General features: G+C 35.9%; 1 protein-coding gene across 1 annotated transcript in view; it reads right to left on the bottom strand.

Annotated features, from left to right (window-relative positions):
• Window positions 1-822: 822 nt before the first annotated feature.
• Window positions 823-27,118, bottom strand: part of kcnd1 (potassium voltage-gated channel, Shal-related subfamily, member 1) — a gene marked incomplete at both ends in the record, with an annotated part of 53,745 nt that continues 27,449 nt past the window's right edge. Inside the window, 5 exons of the mRNA XM_081350121.1 lie at window positions 823-1,024; window positions 4,103-4,341; window positions 4,456-4,548; window positions 13,121-13,210; window positions 14,035-14,197. Coding sequence (XP_081206247.1) covers window positions 823-1,024; window positions 4,103-4,341; window positions 4,456-4,548; window positions 13,121-13,210; window positions 14,035-14,197 — 787 coding nt within the window. The remainder of the gene's footprint in view (window positions 1,025-4,102; window positions 4,342-4,455; window positions 4,549-13,120; window positions 13,211-14,034; window positions 14,198-27,118) is intronic.

Raw genomic sequence — 27,118 nt, 5'->3', positions numbered from 1 at the left:
AACATGCCTGAATGTTTTTTTTTTTTTTTTTTATCATTCTTTTTTCTAATGTGCACATCTGGTGCAGCACATTTGATCATTAATACTCTGTAAATATCATCTTTTTTTCATCAATGTCAAGAAAGAAACCAGGACAAACTAAACAGAGGTAAATTAAGGTTCATGCAAAAGTATGTGAGAGTAGCATGTTGGCGGCTCCATTCTCTGCCATGGTATCTACTATACAACAACATGCATGTTTGGGTAGGATTGCTCAGAAATCTCTTTTTTTTTTTTTGGTTTTTTTTTTGTGGGGTTTTAAAGATGCATGTGATCTAAAGAGGTATGATACAAATATTGATACATATACACCACCTCCTCTATATCGGCCATAACTTTTTGTAATAGCATTTTTCCCTGCAAAGATCATTCCCACCTTTTGTAATCTCTCCTGCAACTGTATTACGCAGTGGATGTATATAGGCATAATTCCTGCTTGTTGAAACATTGCATATCTTTAAAAGTAAAAGGCATTCTGTGCCACTATGACTGCTGATTTATCATTGTAAAATGCGTCGGATTGAGTTTGTCCTTTCAATCTCCCCCAAACAAGCGCGTACGATCAGTCTGCGTGAATAGTCCGGGGTCCTCCGATGTACAACAGGGTCACAAAAAAGCACGTCGGCTCATGCGAGTCTGCGTCGAACTGTCGATTTGGAATGAAGCAGATATGTTACGAGATGTGTCTTTTCTGTGGCGTTGCGCGTTTCCTAGGAGAAGAGCTCTTTCCCCCATCACTTGCGTTCTGTTGTGCAGTAGGGGATGCTTGTGTGCTTGTGGCGGTTATAAGGAGGAGATCTTCACTGTCTCGTGGGTGAAGGAACAGCGAGAGTTGCGCAAGATTCCGGGAATGGCAGGAGAGGGCGGCAGACTCTCGTCGGGGGTGTTGGCAGGAGGGGTGGGGATACTGATGATAGCCGCTGTGAAATCCCTGTCCTCACAGTTGAGCTTCAGGTCTTCTGTCCGGGCGTTCAGACTGGAGCGGCTTTTTGGACACATACGTTCACAAACGCATGGACAGAAAAAAAGTTATAGGTTAGATGGGATATCACTGGAACTGTTATAGATTGTTTTTGTTGGAGTCATACTGTATACATACATGTAGAATACAGTAAAATAAGCAGTATTTATCAGTGTGTAAAATATATATATATATTTTTTGAATATTGCCATCTTCATTATTAGGCTATATAAATTATCTATCATGACACGTAAAAATTAAGAATCTTATGACATCTTAAGAAAAATGTCAAGAAATATTCAAAAATGAATCAAAATGAAAGTCTCATTCTCATTACTGTAATGAACAAATATAAAATAAAATAATTATTTATAGTTATTAAAACATATTTATGGATTATAGTGTATACTAACAATTATTCACAATTATTATAAATACACTTATGAACAGAGCCGGATTAACGCAAAGGCAAACTAGGCACGTGCCTAGGGCCCGATTGGCGGGATGGGGCCCAGACAGAGGGACAAAAAAAAAATAAAGAAGTACAAATGTCCTATCTACAATTTATTTCAATATTTATTAATTCACTAAAAATAGTGACGATGTTTATCTTAACCATAGACTGTTACATTACTGCAGTTAAACCAATTAATGTGTGCCAGCTTCTGAAAGTAACGAACGCATCCATCAGATGCTGCGAGGCTAAAGCCTAATAAGCACACAAAGAAGCACAGCTCATAATGCAGGTGTGTGAGTTGTCGTCATCTATTTTGGAGTGATTGCAATGTATTCTAAATATAAACTTGTACTGTAGATCAGCGTCATTTCTGGAAAAACATTCACCGCTTTACTACGAGTTTAAAAGAGCGCGAGCGTCATTAACGTGCCCAGACGCGACGCTTTGAATTTGCGCGTACAATGAATAACATCGCGTCGGGAGCTGACTAGTAAAAAAGCTACAAAATTAAAAGACAAGACGTCTGTATTCTAAGTTAAAAAGCCAACACACTACAACATTTTTAAATGTTTCAAATAGTCTAAAGGATCTCATATCTATGGGTCTATCTTCTAAATTCTGCTGATGATTAGATTCCTGACATTACGCCAATAATTGCACTTTATATATTTTTTTCTGCTCAGTAGCGATCGTGTCTTTCTCTTCCACTTGATTTGTGTATAGCATAAGGTAGCAATGCAATATAAAAGCTCTTATGCTCATCTACTGAAGTGGGATTCTGGAACTGTGAATAAATTGAATAAAACAGCAAAATAACAACAACAACAATAACATCTTCATTAAACAAAAAAGAGATTACCGTAGATAAAGTTTGATTAATATGTACAGTACCGGTAAAAGTCTGGACCCATTACTATTTTTAATGTTTTTGAAAGAAGTTTATTATTATGCTCTACAAGCCTGCATTTATTTGATCAAAAATACAGAAAAAAAAAACAGGAATATTCAGCAAGGATGTGTTAAATATATAAAAAGTGATAGTGAAGACTTTTTTAAAACAACTCTTTAATAATCAAAAATCCTGAAAAAAAGTATCACAGGTTATAAAATAAATATTAAGCACCATTTCTAACATTTGATAATAAATCAGAATGATCACGTGGCACTAAATTCAGCTTTGCATCACAGAAATATAAAGTATAGTAAAATAGAAAACCATTATTTTAAATTTTAATAATATTTCACTATATTATTTTTCTGTATTTTTGATCAAATAAATCCAGGCTTGATGAGCATAAGAGACTTCTTTCAAAAACATTAAAAATAGTAATGTGTCCAAACTTATGTACTGTGTAAGTAAAAATATACTGCTTTTAAAATTAAATGTTGTATAAATAAAAAGGTTAGGAATCATATTTGTTTCAAGTGTTTTTTTTTATTGGGGGTGGGGGGCCTCCAACATGAATTTTGCCTAGGGCCTCCTAATGTCTAGAACCGGCTCTGCTTATGAAGTAAATAAAATCATAATAACTATAAAACAACCTTACATATAAATCATTATTTCATTATTTTACATATTTCATTTTAGGTTATGTTGTTTTATAATTATTGTGATTTTAATTATTTGTAATTATTAATAATTATACTGTATATTATGTTACATTTCAGTTTAGGTTAAGTAATTATTAATATTTACAAATAATTAAAATCATAATAATTATAATAAAACAACATAACCTAAACTGAAATAAGTAAAATAATGATATAGTATTTATATTTATAAAGTATTCATTATAGTTGATTATTTACTGTTTTTGGACCACTGTTATGATTTGGTTTTGTTTCATGTTCCAGTTTCATGTCTGTCATGTGATCCTGCCACGTGTTCCCTTGTCTCATGTGTCATGTTGTCAATGGTTCATTGTTTCATTGTTCACAGATGTCCCTTGTCTTGTCATTATGTGTATTTAAGCCCTCGTGTGTCTTTGTCAAGTTTTATTTGTGTAACCACTGTCTGGTAAGCTCCATGTTCATGTTCATGTTCAAGTCTTGTTCTAAGTTCATGCCACGCCATACTTTTGTTTTATGTTTGTTCACGTTATCCTAAATAAACTGCACTTTGCAACTTGCCTCCAATGGACTTCTCCAACCACATAGGCTGCATTTATACAATACAATAAAAACAGTAATATTGTGAAATATTCTTACAATTTAAAATAATTTATTTTAATATACATTTATAAATGTAAGTATTTTTGTAACATTACAAATGAATTTACTGTATTTTTTGTCTCAATTTAAAGCATCCTTGCTGGATAAAAATAATTCTTAAAAAAAGAAAAAAAAATTGTATAGCGTTTTTTAAAATAATAAATATCATTTAAAAGCAGCTTTACAGAAAAGGCATGCGTCTACCTTATAAATTAAAAAATACATTTGTGTATGTATGCATGTATGTATGTCTGTGTATATATATATATACACAATACAATAATAATGCTAGATTTGTAATGGTCCTAAAAATACTCTAAAGTTTCTAAATCTAATTTTATTTAAGTCCTTTTCACAATACATATTTCATGATACTTTTTTGCCATTTGATTTTAGAGTGAAAATGACATCATCATATCTGTCTGATGTCATACCTTTGGTGTCCAATAGAGGTCTTGTGCACTTGCAGAGTGTCCAGCTCCTGCACGCTGCCCCGGCTGACGGATACGGTGGAGTTGGCGAGGCGGATGGCTCTTCTCTTAGATCTGCGGGGGCAGCAGGACGTCGACAACCCCTGCTGGCTGGAGATGGAAGTGCTGCGGCTCGTACGGTAACCCACAGACTCAGTCATACACATCTCACTGAACGTCAGCTCGTCTGTGAACTCATGGTTCTGTTGGAAAACAGGGGGAAACGCTTAATGAAACCTTCTGGATTATGCAGTTTGATGGAGAAATGTATGATCATTTGTGTCCAGTAACGGGCTGAGCGGAGGAGCTGTACTCACGGTTGTCTTTTCCAGACAGTGTAGCAGGTGATGATGTTGGTGCTCAAAGGAAGATCTGTTCTTCAGGCACAGAGCGCTGTCATTGTCTCGAAACTGAGAGATAAAAACCACAAAAGTTTATTTAGGGCGATCCATAAAAACCATGTCTTTAGATACAAGCTATACTCACCTTAAAACATCTATCTTAAGTGGACACAGATCTATTTAAAGAGACCACGACTATTTACAGCCTTCAGAGGTTGATAGCATCATCAACACTTCAGGTTTATTTTTGTTAAAGAACAAAAACATTTTGTTCACTGTCATCTCCAATGTACTATGGCTGGATAAGTTTTATAAAAAGATATGTTTTTACCCTTTTTTGTGCAAAAAAACCCCCAAAAAAACCAATACCAGTTCAACTTCATTATAGTTGATTCTTACTGATTTGGGAAGAAGTCTCTCATGCAAAATACAATAAAACCAGTAATATTTTGAAATATTTTTACAATTTTAAATAACTTTTTTCTGTTTTAATATATTTCACAATGTCATTAATCAATAATAGAAAGATAAACATACTTTTTTTCCTGTTTTTATTGCTCTTAGGGCATGAAAAACAAGATTTTTAAAAATAATTCAAAGACATTTTCAGATGTCCACTTGAGTGTACAGTATGCGTTTTTGTTTTTAACTAAAGAGATATTGTATTAAACATATAATAACACAGTAATACTGTATTTAACAAACCAATAAATGAAATGATCTAAAATCATGTGAAAGATATAAAATATCTACAAAAAATACAATACAGCTTCAGTTATTGCAACTGAGTTTGTTCCTGTTCGACAGAGAAGATGGAGAAGAACTTCATACATTTATGAGGATGTGACGTTATGTAATCGGATTACTTTTTTGATGTAACGAGTAAATTAAGACATTGCAAGCAACGTACATTACATAATCACATTAGCCTACTTTTAGACGTAACGGCAAATTACATTCAATGACAAAAATGACGTTTTTCAAGAACAACGGTCAGATATAGTATGAATTGTAGCTGAAATATAGCTAGTGATGCATGATGTCCAATTAAATGGGCGGATGATTAATCAGAATTTCCTCCCAATCTAAATTCAATGCTTGGAAAATGTAACAATAATATGAACTCCTAAGATGTTACAAAGTGTTTTAACCTGCAAGAGTCTCCTAGGAGAGAAGGAATGGATGGATATTCCGGACCAAACCAGCATTTCTGACTGTCTGTCGGCCATTTTGGTTTGGAGGGAAAATAAATCCACATACAACAGCTTGCCGCATGGTGGCAGTGTAAAGGATGATGCACTATGTGCAACTATGCCTTCAAAACCCAAGCATAAGCAAGAAAATGGCCTTTTGAAAACTATAAATTATATATAAATTGTTTCCATTTTTCTATAATTATGGTAAAAAATATTAAGAATTAAGGAAAAATATTATAGATAAAATATGGATGTTAGCTAAATATGATTCAAAACAGTCTGCAATATATGACCATGCTCTTGTGACTGGCTTGCTGGGAGATTCCAATTATCTTCCTGCCAAACTTGTTGCTATGAAACAGAGCTGCTGTTTTATAGTTTTAATCCATAAAGGCTTTATCTAACTGCTATAAACATTACATTGCAATGTAGTTGCAGTGGGTTAAAGCCTTCATTGCACTTATGTCACCTGTGATTTGACCTTACTTTACCACGCAACTACCTCCCGAGACAGTCCTTGATGTCCTTGATGCCATTCGCACGTATCCGGTAACCTCTATAACCTCTCGTTGTAAAACGATCACACGCAAGGATGTCTTGTCCTGAAGAACAAGTCTCTCAAGAAACATCGGTCGTAGCGTCTCCCTTTTATGCTTCCCCGATACCATCTGGCCCCCGAGTCAAGGTGGTTTATCGCCATCTAGAAGTAGCCCATCAGACGGCTTTAAAAGCAGCCGATCTTATCGAGGAGCGAGAGGACGGGCTGTTCAGAGAGGCTGGGACAGAGCAAGGACTGCCCCGTCAGCCGAAACCAAGGATGGCTGAAGGAATCGGGGCAGATAAGATCATCAATAATTGGACCTAAGCACAATTAGGTTTGTTTTTGCTGGACGAAAAGCCTTAAGTAGAATGAAATGACGCAGCTATACCGCCAAAAACGTCTGAGAAAGTTTGATCACGTAGGACGTGAGTGGGAGCAAAAAGCAATTCCACTTCTCAGATGGAAAAACCAAAACGCCTCAATCCTTTGTAGCCCCACAGAACGGATCTGGAACGGAGACAACGGCTAACATAACACAAAGCATTTCACTCCCATACAATTCAACACAGGAACTACATTTAAAAATTCCCCAAAGCACAAGTGTGTGAGCAAACTAATTCTACAGAGCGGTTTCAATAAAGGATCCACTACGTTATCTTGACACAACGACAACAGAGCAAAAGCAGAATGTCATACATCCTTCAGAGCGACGCAAAATGAGAAAATGAAAGAATCTCAATTTATCATAATGTATTTCCTGTTTGACCGGGGAAACAAAAAGTGAATTTCTCTACCAGCCAATCACAGATAGGCAAGCAATAAATCCCAAATAAATACATCTCAGTCAAATCCACGGGCTGCAACACTCTCTTTCCGAACACACCATCAGGAAAGAGAGCAGAGGAACCTCAGAGGGTATTAAACCATCAATCACTGACAATTCCATTGTTAAAAAAGTGCTGATAGGGACGTCACATTAACAACACAATTTTCTCAGTGGAGACAAGAGATACAGCCGTCGCATGACTTAACTACCCATGATTAGCATCTACGCAGGCTGTACCGATAAAAAAAGAAAAAGAAAAAAAAAGAAAGCCGGTTCTAAGAGCTCCAGGGATGGAAAAGATCAATAAATCTGTTGAATGCAGTTCTTTTAATGGTGAAGATGATGCTGGAGTGTTCAGGGTGATTGCTAGGCTGTCCACTCTCAGAATAAAAAAGGTACAAAAGCAGTCACTGGGGTGGTACCCTGTCAAAAGGTACAACTTTGTATATTATTTACCACGAAAGAGTGCACATTAGTACCTGAAAGGTACCCAAATAGTACATATTAGTACCTTTTAAAAGGGTATAAGCACCAGTTACAACTTTTGTCCCATTTTTTTTAGACTGATTATAAGTGGTTGCATGCTTACCAGTTCAAGTTAAATGTTGCAGGATGAGTTAATTACGAGAATAAGTTTAATACTTACATGCTTAAAAAAATGTATTATTATTAAAAATATCGTTTTATATTTAGTGGTGCTTACTAATGCAAGTACAATTAAGATTAATAATAAATTATTATTATAGAAAATACAGTATCTTATTTAGTGCTGCTTACTAAGGCAATCATAATTAGGAGTAATCATAATTATTATTATTAAAAAAAATTTATTCAGGATAAAAACAGATTAATTGGATTAATTAATAAGCACATCATGTAATTAATTAGATTACAAAAGTTGAATCGCTTGACAGTCCTAAAAAAATGATAGAAAAACACAATTAGTGGTGCTTACTAAGGCAAGCAAAATTATGATTAACAATATCAACAACAATAATGTTTAATAAAATGTAATTATTATTACTATTATTACAGTACTGTTTTTGATTTTTGTTTTGATTTTTATTTTTGAACATTTAAGCTAACACATGAACAGGTAAATTATAGATAAATCACAAAGTGGAGCACACGAACACTTCCTAATGACCTTTCGTCGAAGGTCAAGACTGAATAACAGTGTGCAGAGACAAAAGTAAGACCTAAGTGGAAACTCAAAGCCAGAATAAACTGAAGAGTTGAAAAAAGCGTTTGTCGGGTTTATAAATAGCATTGCAGGCCTGTTAGTAATGGGTTTATAGATCCATGCTGAAAAAAATACCCCCTCACTCGGGGATTGTAAATATTGGATTATTGTGGGTTTCACAACCTGAGAAGATTCCGGAGAACTCTACCTGCCGCATTAGTAAAGACACGGATTGAATCTCTCTCTCTCTCTCTCTCTCTCTCTGAATACAGCTACTTGTCCTGCGTAGTGAAGATGGATTTCAGCAGTGGGAAAAGGTGTGTTTATGGAATAGAGCTTTGCTTTAATCCCTGCAGTTATGATCTGATAAACTGACAGGACACGAGGCTGCGGCAGATACGATTTCAAGACCATCACACCACAAAGCACTTCAAAAAATCATGCAAGCTGTAAATCCTGCTTAAAAGAAAGAGTATACATAAATAAAAAAAAGCTTGACTATCTGACATCAGTGGTCAACATGCGCTTACATTTTATGGAAAGCATATGCTATAGACCCAAAAAAACTGCCTGGCAAATGCAAAACAAAAATCCCATGGATTTCAACTAAATGACTTAGGACATGTAAGCAGACAAGAGCACCACGCTTTCTTCAGAAAATGTAAACATCACGTTTGCTTCTATTATTTCTTAGTCTTTAAGCAACTTTCAAGTTATGTAAAACAAATGGGAAAATCCATAAGCTGTTATTCAACACTACATCTTCATTTTCCGCCCTTAACCGTGAAGTAGACTCTATATTCAGAATGTATTACAAGAGCAACATGATCAACAACTAGCGCAGTGAACACATCCCGGGGCTAGAGGAACTGAAACGAGTGCAATAATTACATAAAACCACAGAGAGAAACCGATATTTAAGTAGGTTTGTTTTCCCTGGGATGGCAATTACCGCAGAATAATGATAACCAGGGCTTCCTCATAAAGGCAGTGATTGGGAAAGGGCAAGAGATTCTTTCCATTGGAATAAACACTGTACTTAATATTACTTAATGCAGCAGAGAAAATGCTATTTGAGAATGTTAAACACACCCATATACTGGAAGGTGAAAGAAAACCTGTTGAAATATGTTACAAATTGCTGAATCATACTTTGATAAATTGACCCAGCGACCCAGGAAATATGCTTATTTGGTGCTCAATTATTAATAATGGTTCTTATTGTAATCAATGTTTAAAACAGCTCATATTTTTGTGGAAACTGGGAATTTCCTCAGGATTCTTTCGCTGAATAGAAAGTTCAAAAGAACAGCATGTATTTGACTTTTGACTTTATTTGACTATACTGTAACATTATTAATGTCTTTACTGTCAGTTCAATGTTAATTTCATGCATCCTTGCTGAATAAAATGACTAATTTTTTAATTTTTATATGGTTAACTACTTACCCCAAACTTTTGAATGGTATTGCATCAGGGTTTCACAAAATATTAAGCATTTTATCAACACTGATAATGAGAAAATGTTTCTTGAGCAGCAAATCAGCATATTAGAATGATTTCTGAAGGATCATGTGACACTGAAGACTGGAGTAATGATGCTGAAAATTCAGCTTTGCATCAGGAATAAATTACATTTTTAAAAATATATAATATTAATAATATTTCAAAAATATCACTGCTTTGGCTATATTTTTGATCAAATAAATGGAGCCTTTGTGAGTGTAATGTAAGAGACTTCTTTCAAAAACATTACAAAAGCTTCATTATTCCAAACTTTTGATTGTTTTTTTCCCTGGATCTCCAGTTCTTACAGGCCTCCAGATGGTGTACTTATGGGATCCACCAGCAGGGGGCTAACCGAACCCTGCTAACCTGAAACTGACCCCTTGAAAAAAAGCTGCCCGGAGGTGTTACCAAGCTGAAAGCCAAGTGAACCGACAGGCCTGAAAGGGTCTCTGTAATTACTGCTGCGCCTCCCACCTGTCCCGCATCACCTGTCCTTCCTTCAGTGTTGTTAATTGCTATTTCCTCACAGCACCCCAGGTAAGGCCCTGAAACTGTGTTTAGCTGACTCTGAATGTCAGCGGCCATTTGAAAAAGCTGATATTACAAGGCTCTTGTGGGACTGACACATTCTCGGAAGCCAAATGACTGACCTTTACACACACAGTAACACTGTTTGATGAGATCAAAAAGACTGTACGATCGTTAATATCTTAAAATCTGTTCTGAGCTCAGCAGAAAAATATACTGTACTTTTTATGGTGCGCTATGACTTTTTGATTTGAATTTGTTGCCCTTCATTTGAATATGAATACTCTGAAGCTGAGATTCTCTTGTTGCCGGGTTTGACTGAGATTTAACAGGTTGTATTAAACTTCAGCCTTGGTTTTTAAAATCGGAGGAATTTAGATTTCTCTTGCAATTCGGAGTTGAGAAAGTTACTTTGAACTAAATATAAAGTTAATTTGAACTAACGTGCTAACAAGGACAATACTTCTACATCTTTTATTCATCTTGATTGTAATTTCAACATTTACTAATAAATTAAGATCGTAAGTAGGGTTACATTATTATTTTAAGGTGTCCTTGTTGCAGTGTAATAATACATTAAGTACTGAGTAAAATCAATTAACAACATGTCCTTAGGGTTTGGTTTAGGATGAGTCAGATTATGCATAATTTACTGTTTTTAGGAAGGTAACATGTAACAAGTACACTTTAAAATAGTGTTACTGAAAGTTGTATTTGTTAACATTAGTTAATGCACTGTGAACTATCATGAACATTTTCATTAACTGTTATTAACTGATGTTAAGAAATTGTAATTGTTAAAACATTTTCTGTAAAACGAACACCAACACGGGCACGCGCACACACACACACACACACACACACACACACACACACACACACACACACACACACACACACACACACACTTTGAAGAAATTTCACAAAGGAGTTATTCTGGGGGGAAAAAACTTTTTTTCATTCATACAGTTAAAGTCAATAGGATCCTTGACTTTCACTGTATGGAAAGAAAGAAAGAAAGAAAGAAAGAAAGAAAGAAAGAAAGAAAGAAAGAAAGAAAGAAAGAAAGAAAGAAAGAAAGAAAGAAAGAAAGAAAGAAAGAAAGAAAGAAAGAAAGAAAGAAAGAAAGAAAGAAAGAAAGAAAGGCATACAGGTTTGGAGGGTGAGTAAACTGACAGAATTGTCATTTTTAGGTGATCTATCCCTTTAAGTAATTAATTATTGCACAACATGTAAGTATTTAAGACAAAAACTTAAAACAATTTGGCTAGTAACATGTATGAAGTGTTTTGAAGTTTTTCATTCTTACATTTTCTGTCAAGTGAGATGCTACTGTTAGCCTCTTAACAGAAAACCATCTTATTATGGAAGATCCGATATCAACCATTTCTGCTGGAATATCATTGAGGCATCTATTACACGCTGTGTAAGCAGTCCTAACTGTAGTTGAACACTCAGTCATTTCATCTCAACAATAAAACTTCCCAAAATACACACAAATATCGTTTATTTCTCCCTTAGTCAGATGTTTAATGTCTGTACTGAAAAATGCCCCTTATGCTATAAATCTTTGTGTAAATTTTAAAGATTTGATGTCAGGCAAACTTTGTCAACTCCAGCAACTATAGTGGATGTGCTGAGTGGAACAACTGGGAGATTGATAAAAACTATAGTTTTTCAGATCATTTAAAGGGTTAGTTCACCCAAAAATGAAAATTCTGTCAGTAATTACTCACCCTCATGTTGTTCCAATCCTGTAAGACTTTCGTTCATCTTCGGAACACAAATTAAGATATTTTTGATGAAATCTGGGAGCTGGATCACCCCTCCATAGGCTTCTAAGACATTATAACTTGCTGGCCCAGAAAATGCATTAAAGACATCGTTAATATAGTCCAAGTGACTACGGTGGCTCAATCTTAAGTTTATAACGCGACGAGAATACTTTTTGTGCGCAAAAAAAAAACAAAAATAACGACTTTATTCCACTATTTATTTCCTTCTCTCTGGGCCTCGAGTTTTTTTCACGTAGAATAACTGCGTAGCGCTTCTGTGTTATACGTCACACGTAGGCTCACTATTGGCCGACGCTGGTCATGTGTGTGATGCGTGTGACGCACAACACAGAAGGGCTACGCTAAAACACTACGTGAAAAAACTCGATATAAAAATATCTTAATTTGTGTTCCGAAGATGAACGAAGGTCTTACGGGGTTGGAACAACATGAGGGTGAGTAATTACTGACACAATTTTCATTTTTGGGTGAACTAACCCTTTAAAGACAGCAGTTCACACAAAAATGAAAACTCTGTCATCATTTACTCACCCTAATGTCGTTCCAAACCCTAAAGGACTTTCTTTCTTACAAGAAACAAAAGAAAAAGGGACGGTAAAAGTAGTCCATTCACATGACATGCTCTGTACAGTGATTCAAGTCTTCTGAACTTGCGAATAGACTGAAATTTCATTCAACCTTATCTGCTCATTCACAAACTTGCTTTGATCCAGAAGACGCACAGCAGACATGGATTTAGTGCATGTGCACTACACTTCAAAAGTATTAAGTCAGTAAGATTATTTTAAAAGAAATGCAAGGAAGCATTAAATTAAGTGAGAGTTAAGACATTTATAATGTTACAAAAGATTCTATTTCAAATAAATGCTGTTCTTTTGAACTATTCCTGCACCACAGGAATAAATTACATTTTGTATATGACAGTCTACAAAAAGTCTTCTTTTATTTTCTAGCAAGAAAGCCATACGAGTCTGGAGTGACATGAGAATAAGTAAATGATCGTATCTTTTTAGACTATAGATTTTTAGTTAAAGTGCAACTAAATTGAATTCTCAAGATAACTCTCACCTGAAATCCTCCTTCTTCTTTGTATTGTAGGAAGGCATTGGTGGTTCCCTTCTTGGCCATGCGAATCCTTGCCTGTCGCACTTTCTGTAAAACAAAACAGCATTTACCTGAATCGATCGTGTAAGCATTTGTTTCACAAACAACTGCAGTGACTCAGAGGTGTAATGATGCCAGTGATGCGGTTTAGTTACATCATGGTTTGCTCAATGCTGTTTGTGACCTTTTGACTACTTTATTGTGAAAAAAACAAACAAAAAAAACACAGAGATGAGATACTTAACTTGAAAATTTAGCAAGCCAGATAAAAACTCACATTGCCTGTATGAGCACCAATGGTCAGTCTACTGTGATGTACTGTAAACGGCTTTTACAATATGATTTCAATAAAAATTTAGAATAAATTCCTAAAAACAGGCAACCCACATTCATACTCAATGACAAATAGGAATAGGACATAATGAAATATTTATGACAAAAGTAAAAGAAGAAGACAGACTAGTAGTGTTTCTAGGCTAGATATATATATAAAAAAAAAAGTTGGTAGATATTTCAAAAAAGTAAATTTGAGCCAACCCTATTCCTTAATGACTGTTTCACTGTGTATCAAGTGCTGAGGAAGCCTCCGGAGCTGAAATTCAGATATGGTAATGGCCGTTTGGTTTTCAATAAGAGCTGAGCAGGCTCTCAGAAAGGAGGGGTGTAGAGAAACCAAATCCTTTATCGAAATGAGGTGATGCTGCAGTGTATATTATGAGAAAATTATAGCGTTTTTTGATCTTGGATGCATTTAAACCTATTGTAGGAGACCTCCAAAGCAAAAGCAGGAACCTTTAAAATGGCACTTAAAAAAACATCAGAAGAATATTCCGAACAGATCTATATTGGGATGAAGAGAAGTTCTTTAGTACCTGCTGTGCTCTCATCTTGTCAGCTCTCTGGTTCTGATGGTAGATCCGGCTGAAGTTAGACACAATGACGGGAACAGGGAGGGCGATAACCAGCACGCCACTGAGAGAGCAGATAGAGCCGAAGATCTTTCCAGCGATGGTGTTTGGAACCATGTCTCCATACCTGCAACAAACACCAACGTCAGTCAAACACTTAACAGCTCTGTGTGTGTGTGAAAGAGAGAGAATGACAATTTGTGTGAATATGATTACGCTGATTTAATGACCAGCGCTTGCTTGGAATCTATTTTGCAGTCACATTTATTGCAATTGTGTAAATTAGTTTGGAAAAGTGCATGTGCATTTCAATTTACAAGGCTCCAAAGCTCATCTCGGAGGCTCTTGAGGGCTCTAAAAGTCCACTAACACAACACATTACATATTTCTAACAGCAGAATACACCACCACAGAACTGCAGAATGCTATTAAGGTGATGTGTTTCTCACAAACACTCAGCAGCCGTGATCACCACTGTCCTCCTACACACTGGATGAGGGTTGACTAATTTAGAGGGGTGGTCATGGTTAAGATATAACCCATAAATCTTCTGGAAGGGCATAGTATGATATTACTCATGCACATTTTTTTTTACAGTATGCATACTGTGCACAATTTGCACAGTTTCTATAGGCATGCAACAGTGTGCAGTTTGCAACCAGAACACACTGTGAAATATTGTATTCCACAATTTAGTGCGATCCATTTGACTTTGTATTTCCAGAGTGAAGAATGAACCAGAAACCTTTCTTGGCTATTATTTGATCGGTTTGCTAAATGTGTGAACACAAATTTGATTAAAAATTCATACTGACTTAAACTTATACGAATATAGTCATATCATTGGGACCAGTGCAGCATACTACTGTTGCATTCTGCAAGCATACTGTTTCACATACTTTTTTTTTAAGAAAAGTATAAATTGTGTACTAAGCAGAATGAGTCATAAGGCGGCACTTGCTGAATTCAGAATTACAAACTCCTCTTATTTATTCCATATTAAGAGAAGCATGTGATTTCAAAATCAGCCAGAGATCATGAGTTGAGCTTTTATTTATCAATGTCAAAACATTGCAGAAGTATTTTTTTTTTTTTTTAAGTTTAGATTCAATAAATGCAATTTTGGACTGGGAACTTCTGAGTTTTGAAAGTTGCCATATATTCTCACAGCAGGAAAGTCAAACTCCTTTAGATCTCAAAAGATCAAGAAAAATGTGAAAAAAGTGCAGCCCACTACACCCATAACATCCATAACGGTATAGAATGTTTGGACGGTGAAGCATGAAACAGTCAAAGCACAATATTCAGAGCTTTACACTGAGACAGCAACACTTTTGAAAAGTAATTTCTGAATTTTCCCTGGTGCGATACACATTTCTCTGAGGTTCACTCAGCATTTTGGATCAGTCGCTGACAACACAACGAGAGAACGAGAGAGAGAGAGAGTGTACGAATCATCATACGGCACATTCACTTTCACATCGTGTTCCATCCCTTCACAGGAGACCGATCTGCAGGTGGCGTAAATTAAAACAATATTTGTTTTTAAAGTGGTGTTGATGTTCTGCACTTATGTCCTGTACATGTTTACAGAATCAACAGACTGAAACTGTCAGAACACTTTCCTTCTACAAAACAGACAATATGCAAATCAAAACCTGGATACGTTTTCCTGAGCAGGGAAATATAAAAAGATGACAATTTTATCCAAAGCGACTGTTTAAGGTACAAGAATGCTACAGTATATAAGCCACTCAAGGCTGTGCATTACAATGACTTAAACACAGTTTAAAATTCTAAATTTAAGAACTGATTCTCTTCCATTTAATGAGTGTCAACTCGGATTGGCGACACCCACTGGATTTGAATGAGAAGTAAAGGAAATGTCATTTCTTTCATTTCAAGATTTTCAAATTATATCTTATAAAAATATGAAGCCACTAAAGGAACAAGGGGATGGAAAAAAATATGAGATGGGAGGAAAAATGACTCCCAAGAAACTTTGCATTCCCCAAGACATTTTGCCTTTACCTGCCCATGCACTTGTTTCTTGGGGAAACACAAAACATTTCCGAGAGCAAGTAAAGGCATTAAAATACATATTCCATCTCATATATTTTCCATCACCATGTCCATTTAGGGGCTCTGAATAAATAAATTATAAATAATGAATTATTTAAAATTGATTAGATCAAATTTTTAATTAAAGTCAATTTAACTTGACTAATTATGCTTATTTATTATTTATAACACGTTATTCTTACTCACAAATCGCATTTAGGCTCATGTTAAATGCAAAAATAGCCAATAGTCATGTCACCAATCACAATGAAACAACGTGGCCAAATTTAAAAACATTTTTTAAACATATTTCTTACTGTTTCTCCAGAGATCAAAAACAAGAAATCATCTCTCCTCAGAAAGCCTCCAGTAAAAGCAGTCACATTCAGGTCTGTCACATAAATCAGACCAGGGCTCTCTGTTATGTTTTACTGACACAACAGGCTAATGTGGGATTTCTCATAAGAGCCTGATCAGATGAGAGACTCAAACACACACACACTCTTCTTCCCACAAACCCTTTCCAGCATCCCTCATTTGTCAGCTCCTAAGAGTTTGTGCACTCCCGGGATTAATCCACATCGGCCCGTGCGCCTAATTTTGTTTCCGACTAGTAAACGTCCACATTTTGGCATCGCCAGATGGCCCCGGGTGCATAAGGAGGGCAGGAAACAGATATTGATTTGTACACTGACAATGTCTATTATCCCTCCAGTGGTTCTTGGTTTTCTTAATCTTTGAATGTTCATTCTGTTGTTTATTATTGTTATTCAGATATAAGGCAGAGATCAGTAGTTTTTATCTGGAACATGAAACCATTAAACTGCTACATAAACAGGAAAAGTTGCTCGAAAAGGACAGGTAATGTAAGGCATTCTGGCATTATCCAGGAGAGCTCTCTTTCCCTTTAATTTTCCCATAATAGAAAGTCTTAGACAGACGTCCCCTGGGCAAGAATGAGGCTGCCTGGCCTAGATGCCGGTCTGGAAAGGGGTCAAGGAGGTTTGCCAGAAGTTCACGGAGAACATTGAGCAGAAACAGGACGGAAGAGTAAACGGCGAGGACATGCATGGAAAAGATCAGAGGAAAAACAGCAAACGCTTGTTTTTGCGTCTGCTGATGCTTCAGTTTTTCCTCTCCTCCTGGGGATCCAGCACCGGGACGTCCCCACTTACTCTCTTCTCTCTCTCTCTCTCTCTCTCTCTCTCTCTCTCTCTCTCTCTCTCTCTCTCTCTCTCTCTCTCTCTCTCTCTCTCTCTCTCTCTCTCTCTCTCTCTCTCTATCAAATCTAGCTGGATATAAAAGGGATGATTAGGTACAGAAGGAGAGAATTTAGAGAGCCCAAAATAAAGCTTCCTCAAACATGCCTATTTTTGCCCTTTCGAATCTGATACAATCCTGTTTCCCCGGCCTTGAAACATGACATCACTTTAAACTCAGCAAAACTCGGCTATGAATAGCTGTGGTTGTTACAATCCAAATTAGGAACGCTTCATCCTAAAGTCCTTCACTGCATGACGAGCACACCATCGCATAACACACAAGGCAACATGCAGAAAGGACTGCTAATATTCTGTTTACTGCATATGGAAACCCTAATTAAACATTACAACAAGCTAATCAAGGTCTTCAGGTTATGCAACAGTCAGGTGAGTTTTTATCAGGGTTGGAGATAAACTCCTCAGGACAGTGGCCATGTTCCTTATGAAGCGAATCAATTTATGTTATTTAATTTATTTTTCTATTATGACTGCAAATAGCATATTGTGCATTTCTACAATATAAACAATTAAATCTTTTGAATGATGCTACGTTCACACCATTAGGTGTCAGCATCCACGACAACTACCAGTACAGCGTAACGCAAGCAAAAAATTACTTGCATCAGTAATCGAACAAAAGCATCATTATTCTACGGAGACCCTATGGGGAAGGAAAACATATTTCAATGCTTTTAAGCTCTCTTGCAAATGTTTTGCATTCCCCCGAGAAAGTGTGTTTTCTGAATGTTTTTTTGGTTAAATGCCTGAAATAAGTTCTGTAGTAAACACAAGCTCAAGATCTTTTTAACAAGTTTTGCTTTTACTTGTCTTGTTAAAGGCAGTTGCTGCACTGTAAACCCAAATAAGTTGGCAAAACTCAAAAAAATTTAGATAATCATTTACATCAAAAGTTTTACTTTAAGAAATTCAAAGTTCAATTAAGCAGAACTCACAGATTTTTATTTTGTACTCAATTACTCTTAACTTGACATATTTGAGCAAGCTAATTCATACATCTAACTTCAAATTATCTTGTAATCTCAACTCAAATATTTTTAGTAGTGGAAACTTGGCTAGCTTTATCTAACTAATTAAATAAAAGCTAACTTGCTAATTGGTAACACAATTTGTTAGCATTGATAGCATTAGCATGGCATTGTTAAACAATTGCTGAATGAGTACAACAATATAAACATTTAACATATATCTGCTCTCAAACCAAGCTCATGCACCACTCGTCACAGTAACCCTCCAAAAAACACAACGTAACAGAAACTCTTCTAAACTAGCATAACAAAACATTAAACACTACTAAATATCCAACTTAACATTAATCTTGTATAAAAACACATACTTTTAGCATTTACTCTCCCTTTTTGAGTGCCATGGCAAAGCATGCTGTGAAATACAAATCCCAGCCCAATTTCAGTAAAATTTAAGTTTGTCTAAATTAAAAGAAACAAGTTCATTAAACTCAAAACAATGAAACAATTCAGATCACTTAAAATGTATCAGTTTTGTGAACTCAAAAAAGAAAGTTCTAAATACTCATAAACGTTAATTTGATTGAACGTATTTGTTTAATTTAAGTTTGCCCTACACAAACCAATTAATTATTTTGAGCATTTACAGTGTTTTACAGTGTAACAAGTGGCTAAATTGGAGCTTTTAAGCTTTTTACTTCTGCCGATTGTGTTTAGGCTTCAAAATTAATAAGTTATCTTGATGAACAAAATGTGTAAGAATCAGAACTTGCCACAGAGCTTATTTTCTGCTATAATCGAAAAATCCTTTTGGGTTTTTGTCGAGGGAACCAAGGTGATGCAAACTTCCAAGCTGGCCTATGTCATCATTGCAGTACTTTGTTAGTCCTGATTCTTTCGTCACATTGGAAATGAAAGCTCAGGTAAAACAATACATTGTGGGTGGGATACAGTATTCTTTGCGGTGTGCTCTGCTGTTTACTGCACATTTACTAAATGCAGCATGTATTTCATGCATACAAAACATTTGCAAACATACTATGCATAGCATACAGAAATAGTAGAATGGTAGTATGCTGTTCTGAACATAGCCACAGAAATGCACAAACATACACCTGGCCAGCAGTGGGAGGTCAAGGGTTAACCGGTGAACGGGTAGTTTTCATCTGCTAGTGGAAATCGAGGAGGCTTGTTGACAGATTACAAGTGGAAACACCGCTTCATGGATTTCAGCATTGCCTTTTCATTTTTTTTTTTTTTTACATTTCACTAGGCATCAATCTCCTTCTTTCTTTTTACAACCCTCATCTAGCCCTCTCTTCACGTCCCTTCTGTAGCTAGTGTGTGTTTGTGTCCGCACACAAGTTTCAATACAAATACCCACCTCTGATTGAATTTCCAGCTGTTCTACTGATGGAATCAATGTTCAAACAGCATGCAAATTCTAAAGCTAAAGCTTCAAACTGAAGCAGGGCTAACAGTGGATGTGTCACTGCTGTGTTTGCTACTTAATTCTTAATTGAAGTGTCAGTTGTTGTTAAGAACATGCATGCATAATAGATTAAAATAAAGGAGTGGTAAGAACCAACCAAGGAGGTCTATAATACCTGGAGAGAATTATCCACATTCCTATTCATCTCACTGTCTTGCTCTTGCAGTACTGGAAGTATCTGATTTGAATGTTGCTGTCATTGCACAAAAGTATTCCACATACAGGTAACAGGGAAAATATATGTAAATTTTATGCTTTTAAGACTCTCCAAAACATTACTTTGATAATAGTAGCATGGAAATATATTAATGAAAATATAAATTATGTTCTGAGGTTAAAATGTTTAAACATGTAAAACTTGTAATAATAATCAGATTGCAAATCTATATTTGAATGGCTGCCAATAAAGAAACGTGCTGAATTCTGAACAGCATACAACTCTTACTGTATTTACAATATCTTTCAAGCAGAAATAGTAAGAGTAATATGTTAGTATGCACACTTGAATTCAGCAATTCTTTTTGCCTCCAAAATGTTGCCATTACAACAATAGATACAAAACATATCGGACCCATTTGAATTCTACACAGAATACATTTTAAAGCAATATGGAGGAGATTAGGAGGAGAGACGGTTAGACAGACTCGGCATTAGAAACAGCACTGATGAGTAGAAGAGATAACACAGTTAATAATACACATCCTCAGCATGATTATGTTCATTGTTTTGCTTTAATAACGGTTTTATATTAAATCTAAAAGGGGAATCTATTAGACTGTGGCGGTCAAACACGGCTGTACCGAGCTCAATGGCTCTGGCCGAGCTGTGATAATGAAACGCTCTCGGCTATTTCAAAAAAGGGGAGGGGCTGATCGATATGTGGTCCTGCCCTGTCAACACATTGAATAATGCTGCGTGTTTCAAGGCACTTCAGTGGGCCTTTAACAATGATAACCAGCCAAACCCTAGTCTCAAAGACGTCACACCCACGGACCGTTGGCTGAACGTGATGCATAAGGAACACAAAATGGGAAACATTTTGGGAGTTTCGAAGTAAGTCGTCATCTGATTGGTTGAATTCCCCCTCATGGAAGAAGAAAGAAGCAGTGTTTACAACAACATGTGACAATGAGCGCTTATCAGGATCAACTAATCACTGGATTTTCAAAAGTATGTGAAGTTCACAATCACTAAACGAAAATCACTAAATCACCATAATGAATGGAAAGTTTTTAAACGGCATAAATGTCTTTACTGTCAACTTAATGCTTCCTTGCTGAATAATAGTATTAATTTCTTTAAAAAACAGTTAAAACTTTATTTTATTTCACATTCTACTAACTATAAGTCATTTGGCAACTACATGTCAACTAGCAGTCATTAGAGTATTAGTAGACTGTCTGCTTAAAGGAGAACTCCGGTCAATTTTAACATTGAGCTCATTTTTTTGTACATTTGGAGTGCTGTCAATACAGAGAACAACGACAAAAATCGGTGTTGCCTACACCGAGTTATTCTATTTTTAAAATTTGCACCCTGTTGACTTCAATGGGGCAAGTACTAAACCTGCTTTTAGCCTCTTAACATCCTTGATGTGTCATTACAAGTGCACAGAAAATGTGAGTGATTCCTTCTGAGTGAACACGAGTGAATCTGACTGCAGTAGATGTGAAAGATATGTATAAAAATGTTATTTAAGCCAGCGCAAATACCTGTGTTTACATCCTGTTTTCGGTTGAAGTCCAAAGTAGTCGATTGCCGAGTTCACGCGCATAGGTTTAGTTACCTATGATCACGCGCGTGAACTCGGCAATCGATTACTTTGGACTTCAACCGAAAACAGGATGTAAACACAGGTATTTGCGCTGGCTTAAATAACATCATTTTTATACATATCTTTCACATCTACTGCAGTCAGATTCACCGTGTTCACTCTGAAGGAATCACTCACATGACCTGTGCACTTGTAATGACACATCAAGGATGTTAAGAGGCTAAAAGCAGGTTTAGTACTTGCCCCATTGAAGTCAATAGGGTGCAAATTTTAAAAATAGAATAACTCGGTGTAGGCAACACCGATTTTTGTCGTTGTTCTCTGTATTGACAGCACTCCAAATGTACAAAAAAATGAGCTCAATGTTAAAATTGACCGGAGTTCTCCTTTAATATCTGCTAACACTATTTCGATGGTCCACTTTAGACATTCCACTGACAATAAGTAACTTATTCGACTAACCCGAACCCTAACAGCTATCCCAAACCTACAGTAGCATGTAGTTGCAAAGTTACTTATAGTTAGTAGAATGTCTAAAGTGGACCATCGAAATTAAGTTTGAACTATTGTATACTCACTATGAAAATTTCAAAAAATGTTTATGAATGAAGATTTGTTTCGCCCTGGAAATCTTCCGATTTTCCATAACCACTGGAACCCGGTCTTTCATTTAAGTCTTACAAGTACGGCAAGCCAACTTTCACGTATCTTGGATGTTTTGATTCCCTAGGCAATACATAAACATCAAGTAATGAATATGATGGCAATCACACAAGTTTTGCTCAGCAAGATAACGGCCATGTTGACAAAGCACAGACCATGTTAGCTTGACACAGACATTTTAAGTGTACATAAAATATTCATGAGGAGCCCGCCTACAATTACAAAACTCAGCATTTGCCGGGATGTGCGTGTACCATAAACTCTGAAAGACTCTCTGATTTAACATAACACTTCATTTAGCTCACTTCACGACTGAATACCTCAGCTGTCGGGCATGACAGCTAAACGAAGCAAAACAGAAACGGATGCGTTTTGACTCGGCCAACGAATACACCTGACATTTATTATTGAGCACCAGTCTTCCACAGCTGGCAAGTTCTCGCTAAGCGACTGATGTGTCCAAAATTGCCACTTGACATGCCAAACGTTTCAGTTTAAAAGCCGATCTCTCAAATCCTTCCCGTTAGATTTAATCACATTTAAGTAATTACTGATTCAATTATGAATGGGCAACTGTCAGCGTGTGCTGAAAATTAAATGAGGTGTTGAAGTTTCCACACAGCGAGCGAATATCATTAATCATCTCTGCTTAGCAACAACACCTGGTCACCGTGAGCATGCTAAACACTCATAGACCCTGTGTATCATTCACCGCTGGGACAGATCGCCATTACCTTTGGATAAACCTGAGATGATTGAGTTTTCTGCGCTAGATCGTGTGCCTATTGTCTGTATGATTATTTAAACCGTGTAACCGCATCAGTACTTATGTCAAATTCAGAGAAAATTAATGGTATTTTGGAAATCCAGTCTATAGTAGAGGTAGAACCAGTCGATGATATTGAATGGATTATTGCATCATGAATAATGAATTTTTCAACTTTATTGCTCTTAATTGTGACTTCATATCTCACAATCATAACTCTATTTCAAATAATGTGATTTTATATCTCACAATTGTAACTTTATTTCATATTTTAATACTTAATCTCACAATTACCCATTTAATTTATTACTCTGAGGTTGCTTTCAATATAACAATAGCTTTCATACCTGTATGCCAGCCACTTGTTGGCTGTTTTTACTTACTTATTCAGTCCAAATAATCATTTCAACCTCCCTTTTTAATTAAAGTCAGGCTAGTCAGCAGCTTATTAAATAAAAAAAATTGTTGTTGTGCTCACAGGGACCATTTTCCTGTCCAAAGCAAAAGGCTGTTTAAAAGAGGTTCCTTTTGTACAGAAATGTATGCATATGCTAGTTTTGTGGACAAATATAAATTGTGCCCAAGCATAAGCTGTTAAGATTGTGTCAGGTAGTGTAAGTTAAGAATTGCAATATAGTCTACAGTATGTGGGTTAACCTCACAATTGTCATGTCCTGGAGGCGCACTGACTCCTAACACCGTAAATCTTTGTAGTAATGATAGGGTGGGTGTTCTGGGTCTCTGATAGTGGCTTGATGATCGTTCTGGAACTGTTTCTGGCTGAGTGCATTCGGCTGTGCCAAGTGTGATTTATGTCTTCCTACAGAATACAGAGGAATCCAAGTGATATGTCGACGTATCTCACATTCGGCTCGAGATTTACGAGTTTGTGGCCAGCGTCACGCTGATGCAGGCTGAATGTGAACATTAAACCAGAACAATGGCGAACATCCACCAGCTTCAAAGATGTGTGTATGCCGTTACTGCTTGTATCCAAACGCAGTCGTAAACAAATAAAAAAAAAAGTGTGGGCAGAAGTTTGTTGGATAAATTGGCTGGACGGAGTGTGAAAGACAGCTCCACTGTAAAATATTTTGTCAGCTAGCCTAATTTTTTTTACATTATTATATAGAAAAATACTAAATACTATATATAGACACAATGCTGTCAAATCGATTAATCACGATTAATCGATTCTAAAATAAAAGGTTGTGTTAATATAATATGTGTGTTATATAATATATACAGTACACACACACATATACACATTAATTTATATATATATGTATATATATATATATATATATATATTATTTGTTTTTAGCAGATAAACATCTGTTCTGTCATTCTAGAAAAAAAGTTTGTGTTTATAATATATGTGTGTGTATATATTGCTAAAAGCAGATTTAACATTTAGGGGTACACTAGCATTTAAGTAGCGTATGAAAAGCCACAAAACTCCAATCTTATTGGGCTTTAAGTCTTTCAACTGCACATTTTCACTTTTTTTTTTACATATACCTGGCTGGTAGACCAAAGTCGTAGCTACAGAGACAATGAAACCTTGACCTCAACAAAAACCCACATAATTTAGTGCTTACAATCATTCTACAACTTTAAAAGCAACCATATCTCTTCTGAGAGACAACTAACCTTTCCAAATACATCAGCTCAACAGCAGCAATGCCCAGGCAAATATCACAGCTCATCTCTGCAGTAATAGGTAGTGTTTTACTCTGTGCACGGGGAACACCTCTGCATTTCTATCTGAATGAGAATTGAAGTCACTCTCCAAAGCGAGATCCCTGGATAATGACAAACAAGTCAAGTCAAAAGGGAAACACTCCATACTTATCCATATCCTTAATCCTTCCTTAGCATGGCTTGAGCATCTAAAACAAATCAGCCTTTGTCTCCCTCTTTCTTGAAAAATAACAGAGTCCCAATCTCCAGAGGACACAGACAGTCGATAGCAATTCATTAATGAGAGCTCAGAATCATTTCCATTTATAAAGCAATTGATTCTTTCTTAATGCCAATAAAAAAGTCAAAAGAGTAAAAAAAACTGTCCCGAGTCCAAAAAGCAAACCACCAAGACTATATTCTAGATTTTGCTCATGTCTGTCAGTGTAAGTCTCTGGGAAGGTTTTTTTTTTTTTTTTTTTTTTGGTCCACTACTAGACAGACATTATAAATCTGACCTCTTAAAAAGCCGGCCTGTCTAAAATGCAGAACTGAATTGAGAATACCTTAATTCTAATTTGAGGTAGCAAACAGGAAGCAGAATTTGAATATAAGGACATTTAAAATACTAAAGACTTTACTGAATTTTATGATGGATGGATGGATGGATGGATGGATGGATGGATGGATGGATGGATGGAGAGAGAGAGGGATGGATGGATGGATGGAGAGAGAGAGATGGATGGATGGATGGATGTTTGATGGATAGATGGATGGATGGAAAAAGGGACTGATGGATGGAGAGAGAGAGAGGGATGGATAGATGGGTGGATGGATGGATGGATGGATGGATGGATGGATGGATGGATGGATGGATGGATGGATGGATGGATGGATGGATGGATGGATGGATGGATGGATGGATGGATGGATGGATGGATGGATGGATTTGGGAGTTTGTTGACATCTCTAATGCTGAGTATGAGCAATATTGGCATTTTTTGTGTCCTACATTTTTTGATTGAACACCAAAGTACAATGTGTGTAACACTAGATTAAATGCATCTGGTAAAAACACCCACGATTACTTTAACACTAAGTGTGGATGTACAATATGTGCCGAATACAAGAACAAAATATGCTTCAGATATTTTCAGGCATCACTGGTAAAAAGACTTGCTTAAGCACATGACTGTTTTGCACTTTCATTTGCAATTTTGGCTCTGGAAGAAAGAAAGGAAACCAAAGACTGGATTACACCAGTCAAGTGTGAAAGGAAAAAACACTATAGAGGAGATTACATTACAATCCGTTTTTCTCTGCATGCTTCGGGTTTAGTTCTCTTGCCTTTCTGGTGTGAAAAGCCACTGTTAACATTCAATTAGCAGATCCTCAGCGCTGTTCAGCAAAGCTGAGCGTGATGAGCCAAGAGTTTGGGGTCAGATGTCATCCCTATTGGACCGAGAGCTATATTTATCATCCACCCTCCTAAACCACGCAGCCTTGGCAACTAAACCTCATGTTTCTTGTCTACAGCACAAATAATGAATTAACCATTTAAGAACATCTTCAATACTAGAGAAATGCACACACTAAATACAGCTTTGATAAACAAATGGTATTTGCAACTCCATATTCACTCAGTTCTGACAAATGATCCCCAATAAATGAAATTATAATATTCTGGCAGCAGTCTAGATAACTAGTTTTCCTTCAGGACCCAGACTTTACATCTCATACTATTTAAATGTATAATTTTTTACACTTCTATTCAGTAAAGATAAATTAATCAAATGTGACAGCACAGGCATTGACATGTTTTATAAAAGATTTATATTTCAAATAAATGCTGTTCTTTTAAACTTTCCATTCATCAAATAATCAAAAAAAAAAAAAAGTATCACAAATGTTGAGCTGCAAATCGGCATATTATAATGATTTCTGAAGGATCATGTGACACTGAAGACTGAAGTAATGATGCTAAAAATTCAGCTTTGCATCACAGGAATAAATTACATTTGAAAGTACATTAACATAGTAAAAAGTTATTTTAAATTGTAATAATATTTCATAATACTAATGTTTTTTACTGAATTTTTTATCAAATAAAAGACACCTTGGCGAGCATAAGAGACTTTCAAAAACATCCATATCTAAACGAAACCAAACTTTTGAACAGTAATGTATAAAATATTGCTAAAAAACAACATAAAAACATTTTTTTCAATATTTTTCAATTTCAATAAACAAATCCCATTTTAAAATGTAATTATTTATTTATATTTATTAAAACAAATACACATTTTAAGATAGTGTTTATGTGAAGAAAAAATATTTTCTTATTGCGTTGAAAAGTTGATAAGC

This window comes from Scardinius erythrophthalmus (genome assembly GCF_964197995.2).
Source record: "Scardinius erythrophthalmus genome assembly, chromosome: 20".
Taxonomy (NCBI): domain Eukaryota; kingdom Metazoa; phylum Chordata; class Actinopteri; order Cypriniformes; family Leuciscidae; genus Scardinius; species Scardinius erythrophthalmus.
The sequence above is the reverse complement of the archived record's forward strand: the minus strand, read 5'-3'. Positions and strand labels throughout refer to the sequence as shown.